This window comes from Salmo trutta, chromosome 2 (assembly GCF_901001165.1).
Source record: "Salmo trutta chromosome 2, fSalTru1.1, whole genome shotgun sequence".
NCBI classification, from domain to species: domain Eukaryota; kingdom Metazoa; phylum Chordata; class Actinopteri; order Salmoniformes; family Salmonidae; genus Salmo; species Salmo trutta.
In genome coordinates, this window is record NC_042958.1 from 24,900,047 (window position 1) to 24,921,592 (window position 21,546).

Sequence of the window (21,546 nt, forward strand, 5' to 3'; positions counted from 1 at the left end):
CCAACAAACCTGACTCAGTTACACCAGATCTGTCAGGAGGAATGGGCTGAAATTCACCCAACTTATTGTGGGAAGCTTGTGGAAGGCTACCTGAAACGTTTGACCCAAGTTAAACACTTTAAAGGCAATGCTACCAAATACTAATTGAGTGTATGTAAACTTCTGACTCACTGGGAATGTGATGAAAGAAATAAAAGCTGAAATAAATAATTCTCTCTACTATTATTCTGACATTTCACATTCTTAAAATAAAGTGGTGATCCTAACTGACCTAAGACAGGGAATTTTTACTTGGATTAAATGTCAGGAATTGTGAAAAACTGAGTTTAAATGTATTTGGCTAAGATGTATTTAAACTTCTGACTTCAACTGTAGAAACCAGACACATGCTCATTGCTCACATGGAGCGCGTAAATAATGGTTTGAAATAAAACAAAACTTGTTCTCACAAGTGTAGCAGGTTGTGAACTCTGCAAACAACATTTTCACTCTGGGAATGTGAACGGTAAATTGCTGTTATTAGTACATGTATTAAAATAGAAATGAATGTAAGCAAATGATAGGGATTAACGCTAAATTGCCTGTTTTACAAACAGTAGGCTTCCAACATGGGCTTTCATAAAAGTGCACAGCTACACACTGTGTAGCCTATGCTACTATTCTACTTTGCAAAATAGTAGGGCGTTCATTTTTTTGTCTTGCCTGGGACCGGGCCTGATCAGCGTTGATTCGTCTATAAATGAAGAGAAGTTTCCGTATCAAATTATACCATGCCAGGTTGGAAAGGATTGGCGCTTTGACCATTTGACATAACATTAATGCGTTATAGACCTCAGAGCCAGAACAACCTTGTCTACTGCTGTTGAATAATTAATGATGGTCAGACACATCCAACCTTTTTTAAAAGAAGACCAATATATGTATTGACTGTATAAAAGAAAGTCCACACATCAAAACATTTGTTTTACTGAAGCGTCATAACCTATAGCGCTCTACATCCCCCTGCATAGCTACTCCAGCATAGCTACTCCAGCATAGCTACTCCTGCATAGCTACTCCAGCATAGCTACTCCTGCATAGCTACTCCTGCATAGCTACTCCTGCATAGCTGCTCCAGCATCACACGACAGTTGGAAAGAGGAGATGTAGAATGTTTAATAGACAGACTAAGTTAGCAATACTATTGTTTATAATCGTTAGTAAACACTCACGCTATTAAGATAAAGTTAATTAAAAAATAAAGTCAAATCCTAAAATGGATGTAGGTCTATTTAAACGGTTTTGACGGTTATTTTATTTTCATGACGTCCTCATCCATAACCGTCAGTTACACGGTTATTCAATTACCGTCACAGCCCGACACACACTTTTATATGGCTGGCTGCCTGGGATCGGCCTCGGCTTGCAGATACACTAGAGTACATGCCCTGTAGTTGAATTCCATTACAGCTCAGGGACAAGCAGGGAATAGCTCTCTACTATCTGTAGTCACGGGCCACAGCCAAGCTAAACGGCCCACAGTTCAGTCTAATGTTTCATTGGGGCTCAAAAGACCAGGCACTACAGCTTCACAACCGTTTCCCATGTGTTTTACAGTCACACAATAGCCTGCCCGATAGGTACTGTGTGGGATGTTGTTGGCTGGTATTCTGGTGGAAAATGATACAGTGACAGTCAGCACATAGGCCGTCATTGTAAAGAAGATTTGTTCTTAACTGACTTGCCTAGTTAAATAAAGGTAAAAATTTTTAAATAGACCCTGCAGTGTAGAGACTCGCAGTCAAGGAGTAAGTCAATATTTATTAAGTAGTAACAGCGCTAATGTGTTTTTCAGGTGTACGGTACAATATGTGATATGCTAACCTTTCTCTCTCTGTCTCTCTCTCTCCCTCTCTCTGTTTCTCTCTGTCTCTCTCTCTCTCTCCTCTTTCTCTCTCTGTCTCTCTCTGTCTCTTTCTCTCTCCTCTTTCTCTCTCTGTCTCTCTCTCCTCTGTCTCTCTCTTTCCCCTTTGTCTCTCGCCGTCTCTCTCTCTCCCATCTCTCTCTCCCCTCTCTCTCGCTGTCTCTCTCTCTCTTTCTGTCTCTCTCTCTCCCCTCTTCATCTCTCTCTCTCTCCCCTTTTTCTCTCTGTCTCTCTCTCTCTCCCCTTTTTCTCTCTCTGTCTCTCTCTCTTTCTCTGTCTCTCTCTTTCCCCTCTGTCTCTCTCCCCTCTTTCTCTATCTTTCTCTCCCCCTTCCTTCCTTCCTTCCCTCCCTCTCTCTCTTTCTTTCTCTCCTGCTTCCCTCTCTCTCTAGACATGCCTCTCCATGTTCGGCGCAGTAGCGACCCCTCTCTGGCAGGCCTTCCCCTGGGTGACCCACATACAGCACCGGAGGAACCATCCCGTAAGAACCCCACACGATGGTCCACCACGGCAGGCTTTCGCAAGCACAACCACCACCACAGCCAAAACACTGGGACCAACAGCCTGGAACGCAAGGTATAGTAACCCAAAACCTAACCCTTATCCTAACACAGCCATAGCCAGAACACAGGGACCAATAGCCTGGTACAGTACAGTGAACTATCCCAACCCCATGACCTAGGTCATATCCAGTAGGGACAAAAGGTTTTGTAACAGGGAGGTACTACTCATTTACAATGGTGCCCTGACGACAGCAATACAACAAATTCTAAATGATCAATACAAATAAAATGAACTACAAATTACAGAATCAACATGACAGCTTCAAACTCCACATTTTACATGAAATCCAAACATTTGCAATTCTCATTTAATTCATTCAACATTAAAGTCCTAAACTGCCCTAGAGGCACCCGAGTGTCAAGATGTAGAGAGTTTTGTAGGCTATTCCAAAATGGGAGGCATTCAAACTGAAGGCGGATTTACCTAGATCGGTACGTACTAGTGGAACCAGGGAAGTGAGGTAGGTTGGAAGCTTCTGTAGTAGAGCTTTATAAACAAAAAGGGAGTCATGAAGTGATCTACAGGATTTAAATGAGGACCAATAAAAAGTGTGTGTTTTTGTTGTCCATTTTGGTACGGTGTGCCCTACTGAACTCGACTCTGGTAGTACCACCCTGCCTGAAATGTCATTCAGCTTCAAGGATCCTGGTCATTAACCCCTTAGTTAATCCTTTACCCACCACTTTTAGGAAACTAACCCCTATTCTTTATTGAAAAGAATGAAGATCACAGCTTTGAGCATATATTCTTTGTTCTAATTTACTTTTGAGGGTCGTCTGATGTGAACCAGAAGTGAATGTGAAAAGCTTATTTTAGGGTTCATCCTCCCTGAAGCTTAAAAAAGAACAGCTAGGCCTATTAACTAGATCAAAATGGCTGCCGACAAGCCTTTAGTGCTTTGAAACAACTGATATTCCAAATGAGATGGAGGGAAGAAGGGGAAGATGGAGTGCTCAGAATGTGACACAGCAACCCTCGACATGATTAGAGCGTTGGCTGATAATCCTATTTAAAAGCACTTTAGTTGTCACCGGCGCCATAATCTTACTGCACGCCGCTCGTCGCTTCCGAGAGGCTATGAGGGGAAAACGTAGAGACAGAAAAAATAAATCTGTTATTGTACCTTTCATTTGGTGGCAGAATAGACTTTTTGGTTTAATATCATAGGCTTAAGCAGATGGAGTCAGTGGCATTGTTTCTGGATATGCCTCTGTCTATTTTCATCTGTTAACGACTTGATGTTAAATACAGAAAATTTTGCCCCCTCTGGCTATATAATATTTCATCTTAGCAGAAAGTTGAATCTAAAATGAAACACGCTAACAATACATCAAAACTATTCATAATTTACTGACTAAAAATGTACCATATTTTGAAAGACCACTTTGCTTTGTCTACAGCTACTTGATTTGAGCGTCGCACGCCATGTTCCACTCATTATATTTGCCCTGTTTCCTATGACTCCAACAGATGAATCGTCTATTTTTCCTACATCATCTCAATACAGTGATATATAGCCGATGGGACTCTTGATTTATCAAGCTAGCATTGTAAAATCTTGACGTTCCTCAATGACTTTACAATGCATCTGTCAACTCTACTCCCTCCTTTCCTCTCTCCTCTTAGCTAGCTAGGCCTTTGTGCTTAGCACCGAGCACTAAACGGGTTTAGCAGAGCCAGCAGTAAATATGTGCTCGATGATTTACAGCCTCTCTGGGTTTGTGTTTTCTGTGTCGTTTTATAAGTCGTAAAAAATTCAAGAGTGGACTCCTTTGTCTCATGTCTGCCTGTGTTGTGCTGTGTGAACGGAGCACGGTTTGTATGTTGTGACTGTGATGGTTATCATTGAGACCAGGCGTCTCAATAGGCCTCTGACCCGTATCTTTATGGCCCTGTCTGCACCCCTTCCCTTCCTCCAGCCTCTCTATCTGGCCTCCTTCCTCCTGTCCTTCCTCAGCCGTGGTCCTTGGTCACGCTGCATTCAGCTCTAGTAAACCATATGGATTGTTTTAGCATACAGGAGACATACTGGATCTCCCTTAGGAGCGTTGCCCGGGCAGAACTTTTTGGAGTATCTAGTGCTAGGGTTGTGGTGCTCATGAAATTTTGTCAGCCAGTGATTGTCAAGCAAATAACTGCCGGTCTCACGGTAATTTACCGTTAATTAACATAAACACATTTAGCATCCCCCAACTTCCACGCATAGCCTACAAGCCACTGATGCTGACCTTTCAAATCAAATCAAATTTTATTGGTCACATACACATGGTTAGCAGATGTTAATGCGAGTGTAGCGAAATGCTTGTGCTTCTTGTTCCGACCATGCAGTAATATCTAACAAGTAATCTAACAATTTCACAACAACTACCTTTTACACACAAGTGTAAAGGAATGAATAAGAATATGTACATATAAATATATAGATGAGCGATGGCCGAACGGCATAGGCAAGATGCAGTAGATGGTATAGAGTACAGTATATACATATGAGATGAGTAATGTAGGGTATGTAAGCATTACATAAAGTGACATTGTTTAAAGAGACTAGTGGTACATTTATTACATCCAATTTTTTTATTATAAAAGTGGCTAGAGATTTGAGTCAGTGTGTTGGCAGAAGCCACTCAATGTTAGTGATGGCTGTTTAACAGTCTGATGGCCTTGAGATAGAAGTTGTTTTTCAGTCTCTCGGTCCCAGCTTTGATGCAGCTGTACTGACCTCACCTTCTGGATAATAGCGGGGTGAACAGGCAGTGGCTCGGGTGGTTGATGTCCTTGATGATCTTTTTGGCCTTCCTGTGACATCGGATGGTGTAGGTGTCCTGGAGGGTAGTTAGTTGGCCCCTGGTGATGCATTGTGCAGACCTCTACCCTCTGGAGAGCCTTGCTGTTATGGGCGGAGCAGTTGCCGTACCAGGCGGTGATACAGCCCGAGAGGATGCTCTCGATTGTGCATCTGTAAAAGTTTGTGAGTGTTTTTGGTGACAAGCCAAATTTCTTCAGCCTCCTGAGGTTGAAGAAGCGCTGTTGCGCCTTCTTCACCACGCAGTCTGTGTGGGTGGACCATTTCAATTTGTCCATGATGTGTACGCCGAGGAACTTAAAGCTTTCCACCTTCTCCACTACTGTCCCGTCGATGTGCATGGGGGGGTGCTCCCTCTGCTGTTTCCTGAAGTCCACGATCATCTCCTTTGTTTTGTTGACATTGAGTGTGGGGTTATTTTCATAACACCACACTCCGAGGGCCCTCCCCTCCTCCCTGTAGGACGTCTTGTCGTTGTTGGTAATCAAGCCCTACCACTGTAGTGTCGTCTGCAAACTTGATGATTGAGTTGGAGGCGTGCATGGCCACGCAGTCATGGGTGAACAGGGAGTACAGGAGAGGGCTGAGAACGCTCCCTTGTGGGGCCTCAGTATTGAGGATCAGCGGGGTGGCGATTTTGTTTCCTACCCTCACCACCTGGGGGCGTCCCGTCAGAAAGTCCAGGACCCAGTTGCACAGGGCGGGGTCGAGACCCAGGGTAATGACGTGTTTGGAGGGTACTATGGTGTTAAATGCTGAGCTGTAGTCGATGAACAGCATTCTTACATAGGTATTCCTCTTGTCCAGATGGGTTAGGGCAGTGTGCAGTGTGATGGTGATTGCGTTGTCTGTGGACCTATTTGGGCGGTAAGCAAATTGGAGTGGGTCTAGGGTGTCAGGTAGGGTGGAGGTGATATGATCCTTGACTAATCTCTCAAAGCACTTCATGATGACGGAAGTGAGTGCTACGGGGCGATAGTCGTTTAGCTCAGCTGTGGGTTACACTAGTTCATTTAGCTGTGGGTTACACTAGTTCATTTAGCTGTGGGTTACACTAGTTCATTTAGCTGTGGGTTACACTAGTTCATTTAGCTGTGGGTTACACTAGTTCATTTAGCTGTGGGTTACACTAGTTCATTTAGCAGACAAGATTTGCTTAGAATTTTGTGGCATTATTTTATATTATTTCATAGTATGAAGAATACAATTGAACATAGCTGAATAAAATAGAAAGGATATTTCCTCCAAACGATTTGAAGCACTTATGGCTATTCTGTGTTGAACGGTGAACAAAGAAACAGGTACTCCTAAATGCTTAATTTAGAGTTATGTCATTTTAGTTGTGATACAATCGTTTGGGCTATATGTTCTGATTTTTAATACATTTCGTCAGCCAACAAGATGAATAGGCCTAGCGAACTGCAAAAGCCCTAGCCTATGTCAATTTACTAAGTTGACCTATTCTGTGCAAGAAATAAGTATTCCAAACATAGTCTGGGACAGTTGTGGGATGTGATAGATCCCAAATTAATACAACCACTAGCATGAAAAAACCTGTTTTAAGCAATGCGCCTGACACAACAGATCAGAACATTGATAAAATATCCACACACGGTGGTAGGCTATGAGCACAAATGTTCCATTAGCAGGAAAACACCATTCTCAAAAGTGACCGCAAATGCGATTATGCATGTAATGTAATTTTTATTATAAAGGTGCATTTTTATGTGAAAAGTATTTTCCCCAAACATGAAACTTACACGCTGCGTGTGTATGCCAGTCAGAATGTACGCCCGTTGTAAAGAGGATTAATGTGCTTCATTTTAAGAAGTTATTTGACCACTTTCATTGTGATACAAATCTTATCTGAACATATAGGCCTATGGGCTAGGCTACATGAGGTGTGCGACTATGATTTAAAAAAGTTGCCAAAAAAAAGGCATGTGCTGTTTCTTGCCTTAAGCTGGGCATCATACATAAGTGATAATATATAATTCACAAGTGGTAGGCTTATATTATCACCCATCAGACTATTCTTGATTTAATCTTATTTTTACATATACTAAATAATATACAGTACCAGTCAAAAGTTTGAACACACCTACTCATTCAAGGGTTTTTCTTTATTTTTATTATTATTATTATTATTATTATCTAGATTGTAGAATAATAGTGAAGACATCAAAACTATGAAATAACACATATGGAATAATGTAGTAACCCAAAAAGTGTGAAACATATCAAAATATATTTTAGATTCTTCAAAGTAGCCACCCTGTGCCTTGATGACAGCTTTGAACACTCTTGTTATTCTCTCAACCAGTTTCATCTGTAATGCTTTTTCTTGAAGGAGTACCCACATATGCTGAGTACTTGTTGGCTGCTTTTCCTTCACTCTGCGGTCCAACTCATTCCAAACCATCTCAATTGGGTTGAGGTCAGTTGATTGTGGAGGCCAGGTCATCTGATGCAGCACTCCATCACTCTCTTTCTTGGTTAAATAGCCCTTACACAGCCTGGAGGTGTGTTGGGTCATTGTCCTGTTGAAAAACCAATGATAGTCCCACTAAGCGCGAACCAGATGGGATGGCGTATCGCTGCAGAATGCTGTGGTAGCCAAGCTGGTTAAGTGTGCCTTGAATTCTAAATAAATCACTGACAGTTTCACCAGCAAAACACCTCCACGCCATCACAAATCCTCTTCCATGCTTCACGGTGGGAACCACACATACGGAGATCATCCGTTCACAATCTCTGCGTCTCACAAAGACACGGCGGTTGGATCCGAAAATGTCAAATTTGGACCAAAGGACATATTTCCAACGGTCTATTGTCCACTGCTCGTGTTTCTTGGCCCAAGCAAGTCTCTTCTTCCGTGATGACCCTCCCACTCTGTCTGCCGTATTCTTTCTCTTTGTTCTTGTTTTCCTTATTAGGATGTCGGCGGGCGGAGCTGGGGGGGTCGTCAGCGACATGGCACACACCTGGGCTCGAATGTGTCCCAAGATAAATGTACCACTTCCCCATTCATTGAGGAGACTCTCTCCATGCAGACACACTGATTTTGGTTGTGGCATTTTTGTGGCTGTTTTGTTTGTTTGTTTGTTTGTTTGTTTGTTTGGGCACCTTCAACACCCCTCATTATCACATTTATGCAGGCAACCACTCACTTACACTACTGATTACACACACCATTGTTAATTGTATTTAGTTTACTTTAGTTAATACATATATTTTGTTATTCCTCATCTCCACGTTGTCTCCCTTTTTTTACGAGCTTTGAGCCGGTTCGTGACAAGTGGAGGCTCGTCTGGGATCTTGAAGGTGTTGTGTTTGGGAGAAAACGTGGAGTTAATGTTTGAGAACTCTTTAGGTGCTTTGTTTGCATCTTTTGTTACAGCTTTTGCTTTTGAGTTGTAATGTTTGGTGCCTAGTATTGGTTGCCTTTTGTTTGGTAAACTTGCCACTGCGGTGGATAGTTGGTTGTGTGCTGCGTTGGAGAGTACATTGGTTCGTTTCCAAGCCTTGCCCAGGCTGGAGACTCTTGCTCTACTCGCTGCTGTGACATCGGTTCGATGAGGTGAGTACAGTCGGCTGTGTACCTCAGTGGGAGATTTGGGTAGGGTAGTGACACTTGCTACCTGGAGCTATAGCCTTTCTCTTTCCCCTGTTAGGCTTAGCGACGTGTTTCACTTTGGAATACGTTGGGCATAGTTATTTTAGCGTGGTGTCTGTGGACTGAGCAGTTGTCTCGGGGGCATATCCGTGGCTTGGGGGAATCTGCCAGCGTGCTGGTTGGTTTATTTCCTTGCCAGCGGGCTACAGTGCATAATTACCCACCGCAAATCCGCATGCAGACTAGGGTTGAGTTATTGTAGGTTTTGGGGAAGCTCCATATGTATCCCAGCTCTCTTCTGTGTTGCCCAGTGTGATTGTCATTTCTCTTCTGTGGTGCCCAGTGTGATTGTCACTTCTCTTCTTGTGGTCCGGTTTGGTGTGCTCAGTAGAGGGGAAGAGCGAGAATTTTTTTTTTTGTATTTACTTGTGACTATGGGTTCATTCGCGTTCCATCAGAGGAACTGTTAGAATTATGTACTAAAGAACAGCTGTTGAATATTGCTGAACACTACAAGGTTGAAATTAGTGATAAACGTCTAACATTTTATTAGGTTAATATTGAAGACCAATCTGATGGAGAGTGGTATTCTTGAAGTTACCACTAGGGCAGCCTTTGCTGAGGACTCGTCGTCTCCCCGTAACGTTACAATGGCCATTTCGTCTGTTAGTCCTAGTCTTTTTGAACAGCAGAAAGAACTGCTTCTGTTTCAGCTAGAGCATGATCGTGAGAAGCTAGAGCATGACCATGTAAAGTATGAAAAATAATTGGCATTTAAACAGAATTTGGAGTGTGCTAAAATCAAGCTGCAACAAGAGCGGCTAGAGCTGGTTAGGGAAGGAAAGCTCTCAGGGGAGAGTTTGCTCTGGGAAGGTGACCAAGATTTACCTAGGGGTCGCTCCTCTTTTGGTCGTGCCCCGGACACATTTGATATTGTTGGGAACTTACGGTTGTTGCCAAAATGTAATGAGAAGGACCCTGAGACGTTCTTTTCCTTGGAGCTTGTTGCTGACGTGCTCTCTTGTGCTCCCTGTTCATGAATGTCTACGTGACTGACCATTGTATATTTTGTTTGGTGTTGTCCTGTTCTGTCGCTCCTGTCTGTTCCTTCTGGTCCTCGTTTTCTTCTTTCCTCTTAAAGGTTGCTGAGGTCTGGGGAGGACGAGGTTGGCTGGGGCAAGTGGAAGTGTGAACACGTACCCCCTCATCAATTTGCTGGGTCAATTTGGGACGCAGAGGCTGGGTCAATTTGGGACGCAGAGGCTGGGTCAATTTGGGACGCAGAGGCTGGGTCAATTTGGGACGCAGAGGCTGGGTCAATTTGGGACGCAGAGGCTGGGTCAATTTGGGACGCAGAGGCTGGGTCAATTTGGGACGCAGAGGCTGGGTCAATTACTAGGATCCAGGGCAGTATTTCATTTGTGTGACTGGTATAATGTTCCGGGGTCCTTGTTGGTCCCGGGTTTTTATGGGGGGGGACCCTTCCACTCTGTCTTCCGTATTCTCTCTTTGCTCTTGTTTTCCTTATTAGGATGCCGGCGGGCGGAGCTGGGAGGTTCGTCAGTGACATGGGACACACCTGGGCTCGGGTGTGTCCCAGGATAAATGTACCACTTCCCCATTCATTGAGGAGTCTCTCTCCATGCAGACACACTGATAGATTTTGGTTGTGGCTGTTTTGTTTGTTTGCGTTGGCACATTCAACACCCCTCATGATCACATTTATGCAAGCAACCACTCACTTACACTACTGATTACTGACTACACACACCATTGTTAATTGTATTTAGTTTACTTTAGTTAATAAATATATTTTGTTATTCCTCATCTCCACGTTGTCTCCCTCTTTGTTTTGAACTTTGAGACGGTTCATGAAACTTCTAATTGGTGTCCTTGGTTTCTTTGCAGCAATTTGACCATGAAGGCCTGATTCACGCAGTCTCCTCTGAACAGTTGGTGTTGAGATGTGTCTGTTACTTGAACTGTGGAGCATTTATTTGGGCTGCAATTTCTGAGGCTGGTAACGCTCATGAACTTATCCTCTGCAGCAGAGAACTCTGCGTCTTCCTTTCCTGTGGTGGTCCTCATGAGCCAATTTCATCATAGCGCTTGATGGTTTTTGCATTTGCACTTGAAGAAATGTTCAAAGTTCCTGAAATGTGGTGTATTCCCTGACCTTCATGTCTTAAAGTAATGATGGACAGTCATTTTTTCTTTGCTTATTTGAGCTGTTCTTACCATAATATGGACTTGGTATTTTACCAAATAGGGCTATCTATCCTCTGTATACCACCCCTACCTTGTCACAACTGATTGGCTCAAACGAAGGAAAGAAATTCCGCAAATTAACTTTTAACAAAGCACACCTGTTAATTGAAATGCATTGCAGGTGACTACCTCATGAAGCTGGTTGCGAGAATGCCAAGAGTGTGCAAAGCTGTCATCAAAACAAAGAGGGGCTCCTTTGAAGAATCTTAAATGTAAAAACAATTTAGAATTGTTTAAGACTTTTTTGGTTACTGCATGATTCCATATGTACTATTTCATAGTTTTGATGTCTTCACTATTCTACAATGTAGAAAATGGTAAAACTAAAGAGAAACCCTTGAATGAGTAGGTGTGTCAACTTTTGACTGGTACTGTATGTGTGAAATTTGTACCATTATCATGCACCTGTCTCGAAACGGGCAGGGGAAAAAAAATGTATGTCATCTATGCACTTAAATAGTGAATGGAGGACACTTTTCCCATGGTTCATTTTCATGCCAGCCAGGTAGGCTATACTCCTCTTGTAAATATAAGCAATGTGCTTAATATTAGGAAAGTTGAGAAATAAATATAGTAGGCCTAGCCTACAGAAAGCGGATGGGATCCTCCTTTTAATATTGGCAATCACTGTTTTCTCATGTACAAGTGCATTCGGAAAGTATTCAGATCTCTTGACTTTATCCACATTTTGTTACGTTAGACTTATTCTACAATTGATTCAATTGTTTGTTTTTTCCTCATCAATCTACACACAATACAAAAACAGAAATATCACATTTACATAAGTATTCAGACCCTTTACTCAGTGCTTTTTGGGTATGATGCTACAAGCTTGGTACACCTGTATTTGGGGATTTTTCTCCCATTCTTCTCTGCAGATCCTGTCAAGCTCTGTCAGGTTGGATGGGGATCGTCGCTGCACAGCTATTTTCAGGTCTCTCCAGAGATGTTCGATCAGGTTCAAATCCAGGCTCTGGCTGGGCCACTCAAGGACATTCAGAGACTTGTCCCGAAGCCACTCCTGTGTTGTCTTGGCTGTGTGCTTAGGGTCATTATCCTGTTGGACGGTGAACCTTTGCCCCAGTCTGAGGTCCTGAGCATTCTGGGACATGTTTTCATCAAGGATCTCTCTGTTTTTTCCTTAACTCTGTTAATCTTTCCCTCTATCCTGACTTGTTTCCCAGTCCATGCCGCTGAAAAACATCCACAGAGCGTGATGCTGCCACCACCATGCTTCACCTTAAGGATGGTGCCAGGTTTCCTCCTGATGTGGTGCTTGGCATTAAGGCCAAAAAGTTCAGTCTTAGTTTCATCAGATCAGAGAATCTTGTTTCTCATGGTCTGAGAGTCTTTAGGTGCCTTTTGGCAAGCTCCAAGAGGGCTGTCATGTGTCTTTTACTGAGGTGTGGCTTCCGTCTGGCCACTCTACCATAAAGGCCTGATTGGTGGAGTACTGCATACATTTTTGTCCTTCTGGAAGGTTCTCCCTTCTCCACAGAGGAACTCTGGACCTCTATCAGAGTGTCCATCGGGTTCTTGGTCATCTCCCTGACCAAGGCCCTTTTCCCCCTATTGCTTAGCCTTCCCTGTAGCTCAGTTGGTAGAGCATGGTGTTTGCAACGCCAGGGTTGTGGGTTTGATTCCCACGGGGGGCCAGCACAGAAAAAAATGTATGGTATGAAATGTATGCATTCACTACTGTAAGTCGCTCTGGATAAGAGCGTCTGCTAAATGAATAAAATGTCAAAAATGTAAAATGTAAATGCTTAGTTTGGCCGGGCAGCCAGCTCTAGGAAGAGTCTTGGTGGTTCCAAACTTCTTCCATTTAAGAATGATGGAGGCCACTGTGTTCTTGGGGACCTTCACTGCTACAGAAATGTTTTGGTACCCTTCCCCAGATCTGTGCCTCGTCACAATCCTGTCTCGGAGCTCTGCGGACATCCTCTTGGCTTGTTTTTTTCTCTGATATGCAATGTCAACTATGAGACCTTATGAAGATGGTGTGTGTCTTTTCAAATCACGTCCAAACAATTGAATTTACCAAAGGTGGACCCCAAGTTTTACAAACATGATCAATGGATCAATGGAAACAGGATGCACCAGAGCTCAATTTCGGTCTCATAGCAAAGGGTCTGAATACTTATGTAAATAAGTATTTATGTTTTTTTATATTTAATACATTTGCAAAAATGTCTTAAAACCTGTTTTCACTTTGTCATTATGGGGTATTGTGTGTAGATTGCTGAGAAATTGTTTTTATTTAATCAGCTTTAGAATAAGGCTGTAACATAACAAAATGTGGAAAAAGTCAAGGGGTCTGAATAGTTTCCGAAGGCACTGTAATTGTGTAGCGTATTGAAATGTTGCGGAACATGAGCTCAATTACATTTGCATTGACGTCAGAGTGATTAGAGGGACAATAGAGTGCTGAGTACCAGGCAGTTATCAAGTTTGGTAGTCTACTAATGACCATCAGCAGCATCAGAGCTTGGAGAAGCCTATTTACTGTGACTAAACGGTCACGTGGAATTTGACTGCCGTCCGTCATGACTCGTGACCGCCGGTGTGGCGGTAATACGGTCACCGTAACAGCCCTATCCAGTGCATGTTGTCCTGACCGACATAGTGACGGAGCAGCTGTGGGTCGGCCACACTGGTCTAGACTGGTCTGACAGTCTGTAGCCACCAGCGGTATCACACACAGACAGGCACCACACACAAACACGTGCTGTCTGAAGTCAACAGCAGCCTTGCTCTGTAGGTTTTCTAGGCCGAGACTGGCCTGGCATGTCTGTCTGGACTGTAACCCCCCCCCCTCTCTCTACCTGTGTTTGCTCTATAAACTCCAACAAATGGCGATCTAATTAGCATAGCCCGAGGGTATTTGATTTCACCTTCACAGGAAATGTTTTCGAGAGGTTCTTAATTCTCTTTGCGTTCCAAAGGGCACCATGTTCCCTAAACAGTGCACTACCCATAGGGTTCCAGTCAAAAGTAGGTGCAGTATGTTGGGAATAGTGTGCCATTTGGGAAGCACACTCAATATGATAGTAGAGCTAAGCTGTGGTCCAAGGCACCAAGCGGCTCCCGGTGACGTGGCCAGGCTATTAGTGACAAGAATTTAGCATGTGTGTGTACTGAGATAGGAATGAACTGTATCAGTGTGTGGCTCATGGCCAAGATAAGCTAGACTACCTGCCAATCATATTACAGCTATTTAACAGCATCACAATCGCATCTGTCTGTCATGTCAGCATGGAATTGCTTAGTGAAAAGTAGCGCTGGACGATGTGTACTTCATCATACTTTGGAGACGTAGTACATGTACAATATAATGTATGTTCTTGTGTGTTTGTGTGAATAACAGATGATTATAGTGTGACTTTGTGTGTTAAACGTTGTCTCTCCTCCATGTCTGCAGGGTAAATTAGGATTTGTGTGTGGACTTGTATCGAATGCTATTGTTGTAGTACAGTACACTGCATGTACTGTGAATCAATCGAATACTATTGGTGTGGTACAGTATACTGCATATACTGTGTATCAATCGAATACTATTGTTTTATTACAGTATACTGCATGTACTGTGTATCAAAATGTGGTATTAAACATTGCCTCTCGTCCGTGTGTGCAGGGTAAGGATGTAGATGCGTACCGGAGTCTCCCTCGTGATTCAGCAGCTTGGGCCACCCAGTTCCAGAGAGAGACTGCCCGCTCCTCACTCAGCGCCAACCACCCCATGGTGGACCGCTGGCTGGACAGACAGGATCAGGTAGGACCACACACATACACACACACACACACACACACATACACACATACATACATACATACATACATACATACATACATACATACATACATACATACATACATACATACATACATACATACATACATACACACACACACACACACACACATACATACACACACACACACACATACATACACACACACATACATACATACATACATACCGGCCAACTTTGGCCCTAACCCTAGTGTTACAAAAACAACAACATGTACATTACTGATGTTCAGCCAGCCAACTCTGGCCCTTACCTCAGTGTTCATTTACATGACATTGTGCTTTCAATGGAGCTTTCAGAGTCAAACATTGCAGTATTTCTGTTTTACAGTATGTCTGTTTTTTTTCTCTCGTTTTGACTGACTGGTCTTCCTATTGAAGGCTGAGAGAAAAGGGAAAACGGCGCTTGAAAAAGTGGAACTTAAATAAAATGGCAGACAGTCTCTGTGGAGCTCATAAATGACCTTGAAGGTGTGGGCCAAGTAGCTCTCGATCCTCGCTCGATGGGAAAGTATTTATTCCATCTTCCATCTCTGTCTTTCACACATTCCTGCCGCTGCTGCTATTTCATTGTCTGTCTGTCGATACATCAGTTGCCTGGCTGCCGGGACCATGTGGGAGGTGTTTAAATGATCCTCCGCCACACAAAGAAATGGAAAGAAGAGAGAGTGATGGGGAGAGAGAGTAAGGGTGATATAAGTTTGCAGCTAGGCATTTGTTTGTTACTTCATATTAATGAATATTAGATGTTTCATCACTAGAACCGCTAAAGCACTAATTTGGACTACTCATGAATTTAATTGTTTTATTACTCCGCCATTTTGAAATATTCCCCCCTCCGTCCTTGACTTTCCTTAATAAGTTAATATAACACACTGCAGTTGTTTTGAAACTTAATATCACAAAAAGAAGTGGAGTTATAACTAGTTTTAAGAGGGCGTGTCATTTTTTTCAGTGGTTGTCCCCCGCTGCGCCTCCTCCCGACAGTAGGGCCTGCTACGCTCCTTCTCCTGACAGTGAAGGTGTTGTGCCCAGTTGATAATCACCCTGATAATTGCCTCGAAACTGAACCTAAACTTGACCTGTACCGAAACTAATTTCACACAAACAGTGCATTTGTAAAGTATTCAGACCCCTTGCCCTTTTCTAAATTTTGTTACGTTACAGCCTTATTTTAAAATGGATTCAATCGTTTTTTTTCCTCTCATCAATCTACTCGCAATACCCCATAATGACATAGCAAAACCAGGTTTTTAGAAATGTTTGAAAATGTATAACATTTTTAAAACTGATATCACATTTACACAAGTATTCAGACCCTTTACCCAGTATTTTGTTGACGCACCTTTGGCAGCGATTACAGCCTTGAGTCTTCTTGGCTATGAAGCTACATGCTTAGCACACCTGTATTTGGGGATTTTCTCCCATTCTTCTCTGCAGATCCTCTCAAGCTCCGTAAGGATGGATGGGGAGCATCGCTGCACAGCTATTTTCAGGTCTCTCCAGAGATGTTCGATTGGGTTCCGTCTCTGAGCGCTCTGGAGCAGGTTTCATCAAGGATCTGTCTGTATTTTGCGCTGTTCATCTTTCCCTTGATCCTGACTGGTCTCCCAGTCTCTGCTGCTGAAAAACATCCCAACAGCATGCTGCCACCACCATGGTGCAAGGTTTCCTCCAGGCGTGACACTTGGCTTTCAGGTCAAATGTTTCAATCTTGGTTTCATCAGACCAGAGAATCTTGTTTCTCATGATCTGAGAGTCTTTAGGTGCCTTTTGGCAAAACTCCATGCGGACTGTCAAGTGCCTTTTACTGGGGAGTGGCTTCCATCTGGCCACTCTACCATAAAGGCCTGATTGGTGGAGTACTGCATACATTTTTGTCCTTCTGGAAGGTTCTCCCATCTCCACAGAGGAACTCTGGAGCTCTATCAGAGTGTCCATCGGGTTCTTGGTCATCTCCCTGACCAAGGCCCTTCTCCCCCTATTGCTCAGTTTGGCTGGTCGGCCAGCTCTAGGAAGAGTCTTGGTGGTTCCAAACTTCTTCCATTTAAGAATGATGGAGGCCACGGTGTTCTTGGGGACCTTCAATGCTGCAGAAATGTTTTGGTACCCTTCCTCACATCTGTGCCTCGACACAACCCTGTCTCGGAGCTCTACAGACAATTCCTTCGACCTCATGGATTAGTTTTTGATCTGACATGCATTTTCAACCTTATTAAGACAGGTGTGTGCCTTTCCAAGTCATGTCCAATCAATTTAATTTACCAAAGGTGGCCTCCAATAAAGTTGTAGAAATATCTCAAGGATGATCAATGGAAACAGGATGCTCTGGTGCTCAATTTCGAGTCTCATAACAAAGGGTCTGAATACTGACAGTTGAAGTTGGAAGTTTACGTACACTTAGGTTGGAGTCATTAAAAATAGTTTTTCAACCACTCCACAAATTTCTTGTTAACAAACTATAGTTCTGGCAAGTCGGTTAGGACATCTACTTTGTGTTTGACACAACTAATTGTTTCAACAATTGCTTACAGACAGATTATTTGACTTCACTGTATTGCAATTCCAGTTGGTCAGAAGTTTACATACACTAACTTGACTGTGCCTTTAAACAGCTTGAAAAATTCCCGAAAATTGTGTCATGGCTTTAGAAGCGTCTGATAGGCTAATTGACATCATTTGAGTCAATTGGAGGTGTACCTGTGGATATATTTCAAGGCCAACCTTCAAACTCAGTGCCTCTTTGCTTGACATCATGGGAAAATCAAAAGAAATCAGCCAAGACCTCAGAAATAAAATTGTAGACCTCCACAAGTCTGGTTCATCCTTGGGAGCAATTTCCAAACACCTGAAGGTACCACGTTCATCTGTAGAAACAATAGTACGCAAGTATAAACACCATGGGACCAAGCAGCCGTCATACCGCTCAGGAAGGAGACACGTTCTGTCTCCTAGAGAATAACGTACTTTGGTGCGAAAAGGGCAAATCAATCCCAGAACAACAGCAAAGGACCTTGTGAAGATGCTGGAGGAAACAGGTACAAAAGTATCTATATCCACAGTAAAACGAGTCCTATATCGACATAACCTGAAAGGCCACTCAGCAAGGAAGAAGCCACTGCTCCAAAACCGCCATAAAAAAGCCAGACTACGGTTTGCAACTGCACATAGGGACAAAGATCTTACTTTTTGGAGAGATGTCCTCTGGTGTGATGAAACAAAAACAGAACTGTTTGGCCATAATGACCATCGTTATGTTTGGAGGAAAAAGGTGGAGGCTTGCAAGCCGAAGAACATCATCCCAACCGTGAAGCACGGGGGTGGCAGCATCATGTTGTGGGGGTGCTTTTCTGCAGGAGGGACTGGTGCACCTTACAAAATAGATGGCATCATGAGGCAGGAAATGTATGTGGATATATTGAAGCAACATCTCAAGACATCAGTCAGGAAGTTAAAGCTTGGTCGCAAATGGGTCTTCCAAATGGACAGTGACCCCAAGCATACTTCCAAAGTTGTGGCAAAATGGCTTAAGGAGAACAAAGTCAAGATATCGGAGTGGCCATCACAAAGCCCTGACCTCACTGAAAAAGCTGAACTGAAAAACCTGACTCTGTCAGGAGGAATGTGCCAAAATTCCACCAACTTATTGTGGGAAGGTTGTGGAAGGCTACCTGAAACGTTTGACCCAAGTTAAACAATTTAAAGGCAATGCTACCAAATACTAATTGAGTGTATGAAAACTTCTGAGCCACTGGGAATGTGAAGAAAGAAATAAAAGCTGAAATAAATCATTCTCTCAAATATTATTCTAACATTTCACATTCTTAAAATAAAGTGGTGATCCTAACTGTCCTTAGACAGGGACTTTTTACTAGGATTAAATATCAGGTATTGTGAAAAGTTTAAATGTATTTGGCTAAGGTTTATGTAAACTTCCGACTTCAACTGTATGTAAATAGGGTATTTCTGTTTTTTTATTTTTTATTCATTTGCAAACATTTCGAAAGCCCTTTTTTCGCTTTGTCGTTATGGGGTATTGTGTGTAGATTGATGAAACAAAAAAAAAAGTAATCAATTTTAGAATAAGGCTGTAACTTAACAAAATGTGGAAAAAGGGAAGGTGTCTGAATACTTTCTGAATGCACTTGATGCTTTCTGTTTCATAGTCGTAACAAACAAACTCCTCGACTAAAATTGATTGATCCCCTGAATTTTGGTGTTTTTTGGTTTGGGTTTTTACATATAGCCTACAGTAAAATAAACAAAAAATGCTATTGCGTTATAATTTTTTTTAACATAACCAAATTAATATTGTTGTCTTAGCATATATGAAATGCATTAATTGCACTGTTAGACTGTTGCAATCAGAATGACTGCTCGTAAGCCCAGTGGTTCTGGTGTTAATTCGCTTGCACTTATAGAGGCCTAAACAAAGGCTTCCAAAATGGCTGTGATTACAGGGCAGAACGGATCAAATGGACATGTTTACATATTACTAAGACCCGCTGCCACTCTGATCCGTCCCCTATGTATATTTAATTGTTCGGGAACTTCTACCACATATCACTTAAACAGGACAGGACTCTCACTAATGTGTGCAACAAATATAGCCACTTATTCCCTTCATAGTGCACTACTTTTGACAAGGGCCCATAGGTCTCTGGTCAAAGGTAGTGCACTATGCAGTAGAGAATAGGGTGCCATTTGGGAAGCAGGCCCAGATAGAGTAGGCCAGCTTGCCTTGCATTGCGCTGCCGAATCCAATCCCGCCTTGGGTTATGCATCATCATTAAGGAGAGCCATCTTGCATGGAGAAGCCAATCAGCTCTCCCAGTGGGGGCTGTTTTTCTGGAGCTTTCTGATCCAGTGGAGCAGTCCTTCAGTCAGAGCCCCAGCCCCCACCAGCCCAGGCATAACTGACAGAGTCATCCATTTGGAGTCCACACCACCATTACAGCTGTATTGTGACCCAGATGAGCTGTCACAGGCAAGGACCTCCAGCAGTACTCCAATTTTCAGGCCCTCTGACTCCTCATTTCATCCAGCCTCTTCTCCTCATCCAACCAAACCCCACCTCCCCTAAGGCTCCATCATGCATTGTGATGTTGACCTAGGCTGATGGGTGAAGCCACATTAGAATACAGACCCCAACTGCCCCTCCTCCCTCCATCTCTTCTTCCTATCTTTCTCTTCAACCCCCATCCCCACCTTCTCCACCATTCCTTCTCCTCCCAGGGAAAGTAGTGATGTGGAATGACGGGGGCCATTCCAAGACAGGTGGCGGCAATGGCTTCTGGGATTCATGCTACTGCATTAGACCTGTGTCTTTACACGCTCCTCCTGCCTCCACATTCCACACTAGTCACGCCAAGCCGCCACATAGCCAAAAACCCGTCAGGCCCACTCCACTTTATCCCATGCCAACCATCAGGCTCTCCTCTCTGGGTTAACTGGAAGCTGTGGCAGCCTCAGTGCTCTGGGGCATAGACCAGGATGGGCGTTAGGAAAATGGAGGGCCTTGCTGTAGCCGTCACTGTTTGTGACTTACACTATTGATTTATGCATCATATTTTTATTGCATCTTAATATCAGTGTTGAGGCTTGTTTTATGATGCTGGAGGAAGCTCCTCGTTTATGACGATGGCTCCAGAATCACCTCAATGAATTGCTTGTTTAAACACTCTGTTCATACAGTGAACATACATACAACTGGTGTTATTGCATGCAGTATACTGCACAATGTGTTTTAATTCAGTGGAGGAGGTTGCATCTCTACCTGGGTTGAAATCACATTCATTGTCAGGGTTTTTGTCATCTTAGCAATCAGCCTCCCTCCCTTTGTTATGATATCTGTCCTTGTTTCTCAATGATGGCCGGGTGGTTGCCAATGTATTATCTCAAGGCCCGAGATAAAAATACGGTTCATTAAAACATCACACTGTTATGATCGGCAAAGCTGAGTGGAGATAATGAGTACGCACCCACGCACACACACACACACCTATACACGCCCGCACACACACACACACACACACACACACACACACACACACACACACACACACACACACACACACACACACACACACACACACACACACACACACACACACACACAAAAACACACTCAGACACACACACACAAACACACACAGACACACACACAAAAACACACTCAGACACACACACACTCACACACACAAACACACACAGACACACACAGAAAAGAAAATAAGTGAAATGAAAGCAATTATTTGTTTATCATGATGTATTTATCTGATGTCTGTTATTCTTCCTCTTAAATAATCAACAATTTTTTTACTCTGGATTCAATGAGATAATATTTCTGCATTACATCTTTAGTAGATCAGTTAATATTTAGATGTTACATAAAAGCACAGTGTTTCACAGATCATCTTTAAATTGTTGTTTTGAAGGTCGGAAATGTTGCTTTAGTCGTGTCCTCACAGTTTCCTCTGTGCCCTTTAATTGCCCCTGTCTGCTTAACAAATGGCACTCTATTCCCTACATAGTGCACACCTTTTGACCAAAGCCCTGGTTGAAAGTAGTGTGCTACATAG

At 43.1% G+C, this 21,546-nt stretch overlaps 1 protein-coding gene across 3 annotated transcripts in view; it reads left to right on the forward strand.

Annotated features, from left to right (window-relative positions):
- Positions 1 to 21,546, forward strand: part of LOC115153707 (partitioning defective 3 homolog) — a 555,114-nt gene that overhangs the window by 208,596 nt on the left and 324,972 nt on the right. For all 3 annotated transcript variants that reach the window (XM_029699308.1, XM_029699315.1, XM_029699317.1), the window contains exons 4-5: positions 2,295 to 2,479; positions 14,789 to 14,926. In XM_029699308.1, coding sequence (XP_029555168.1) covers positions 2,295 to 2,479; positions 14,789 to 14,926 — 323 coding nt within the window. The remainder of the gene's footprint in view (positions 1 to 2,294; positions 2,480 to 14,788; positions 14,927 to 21,546) is intronic.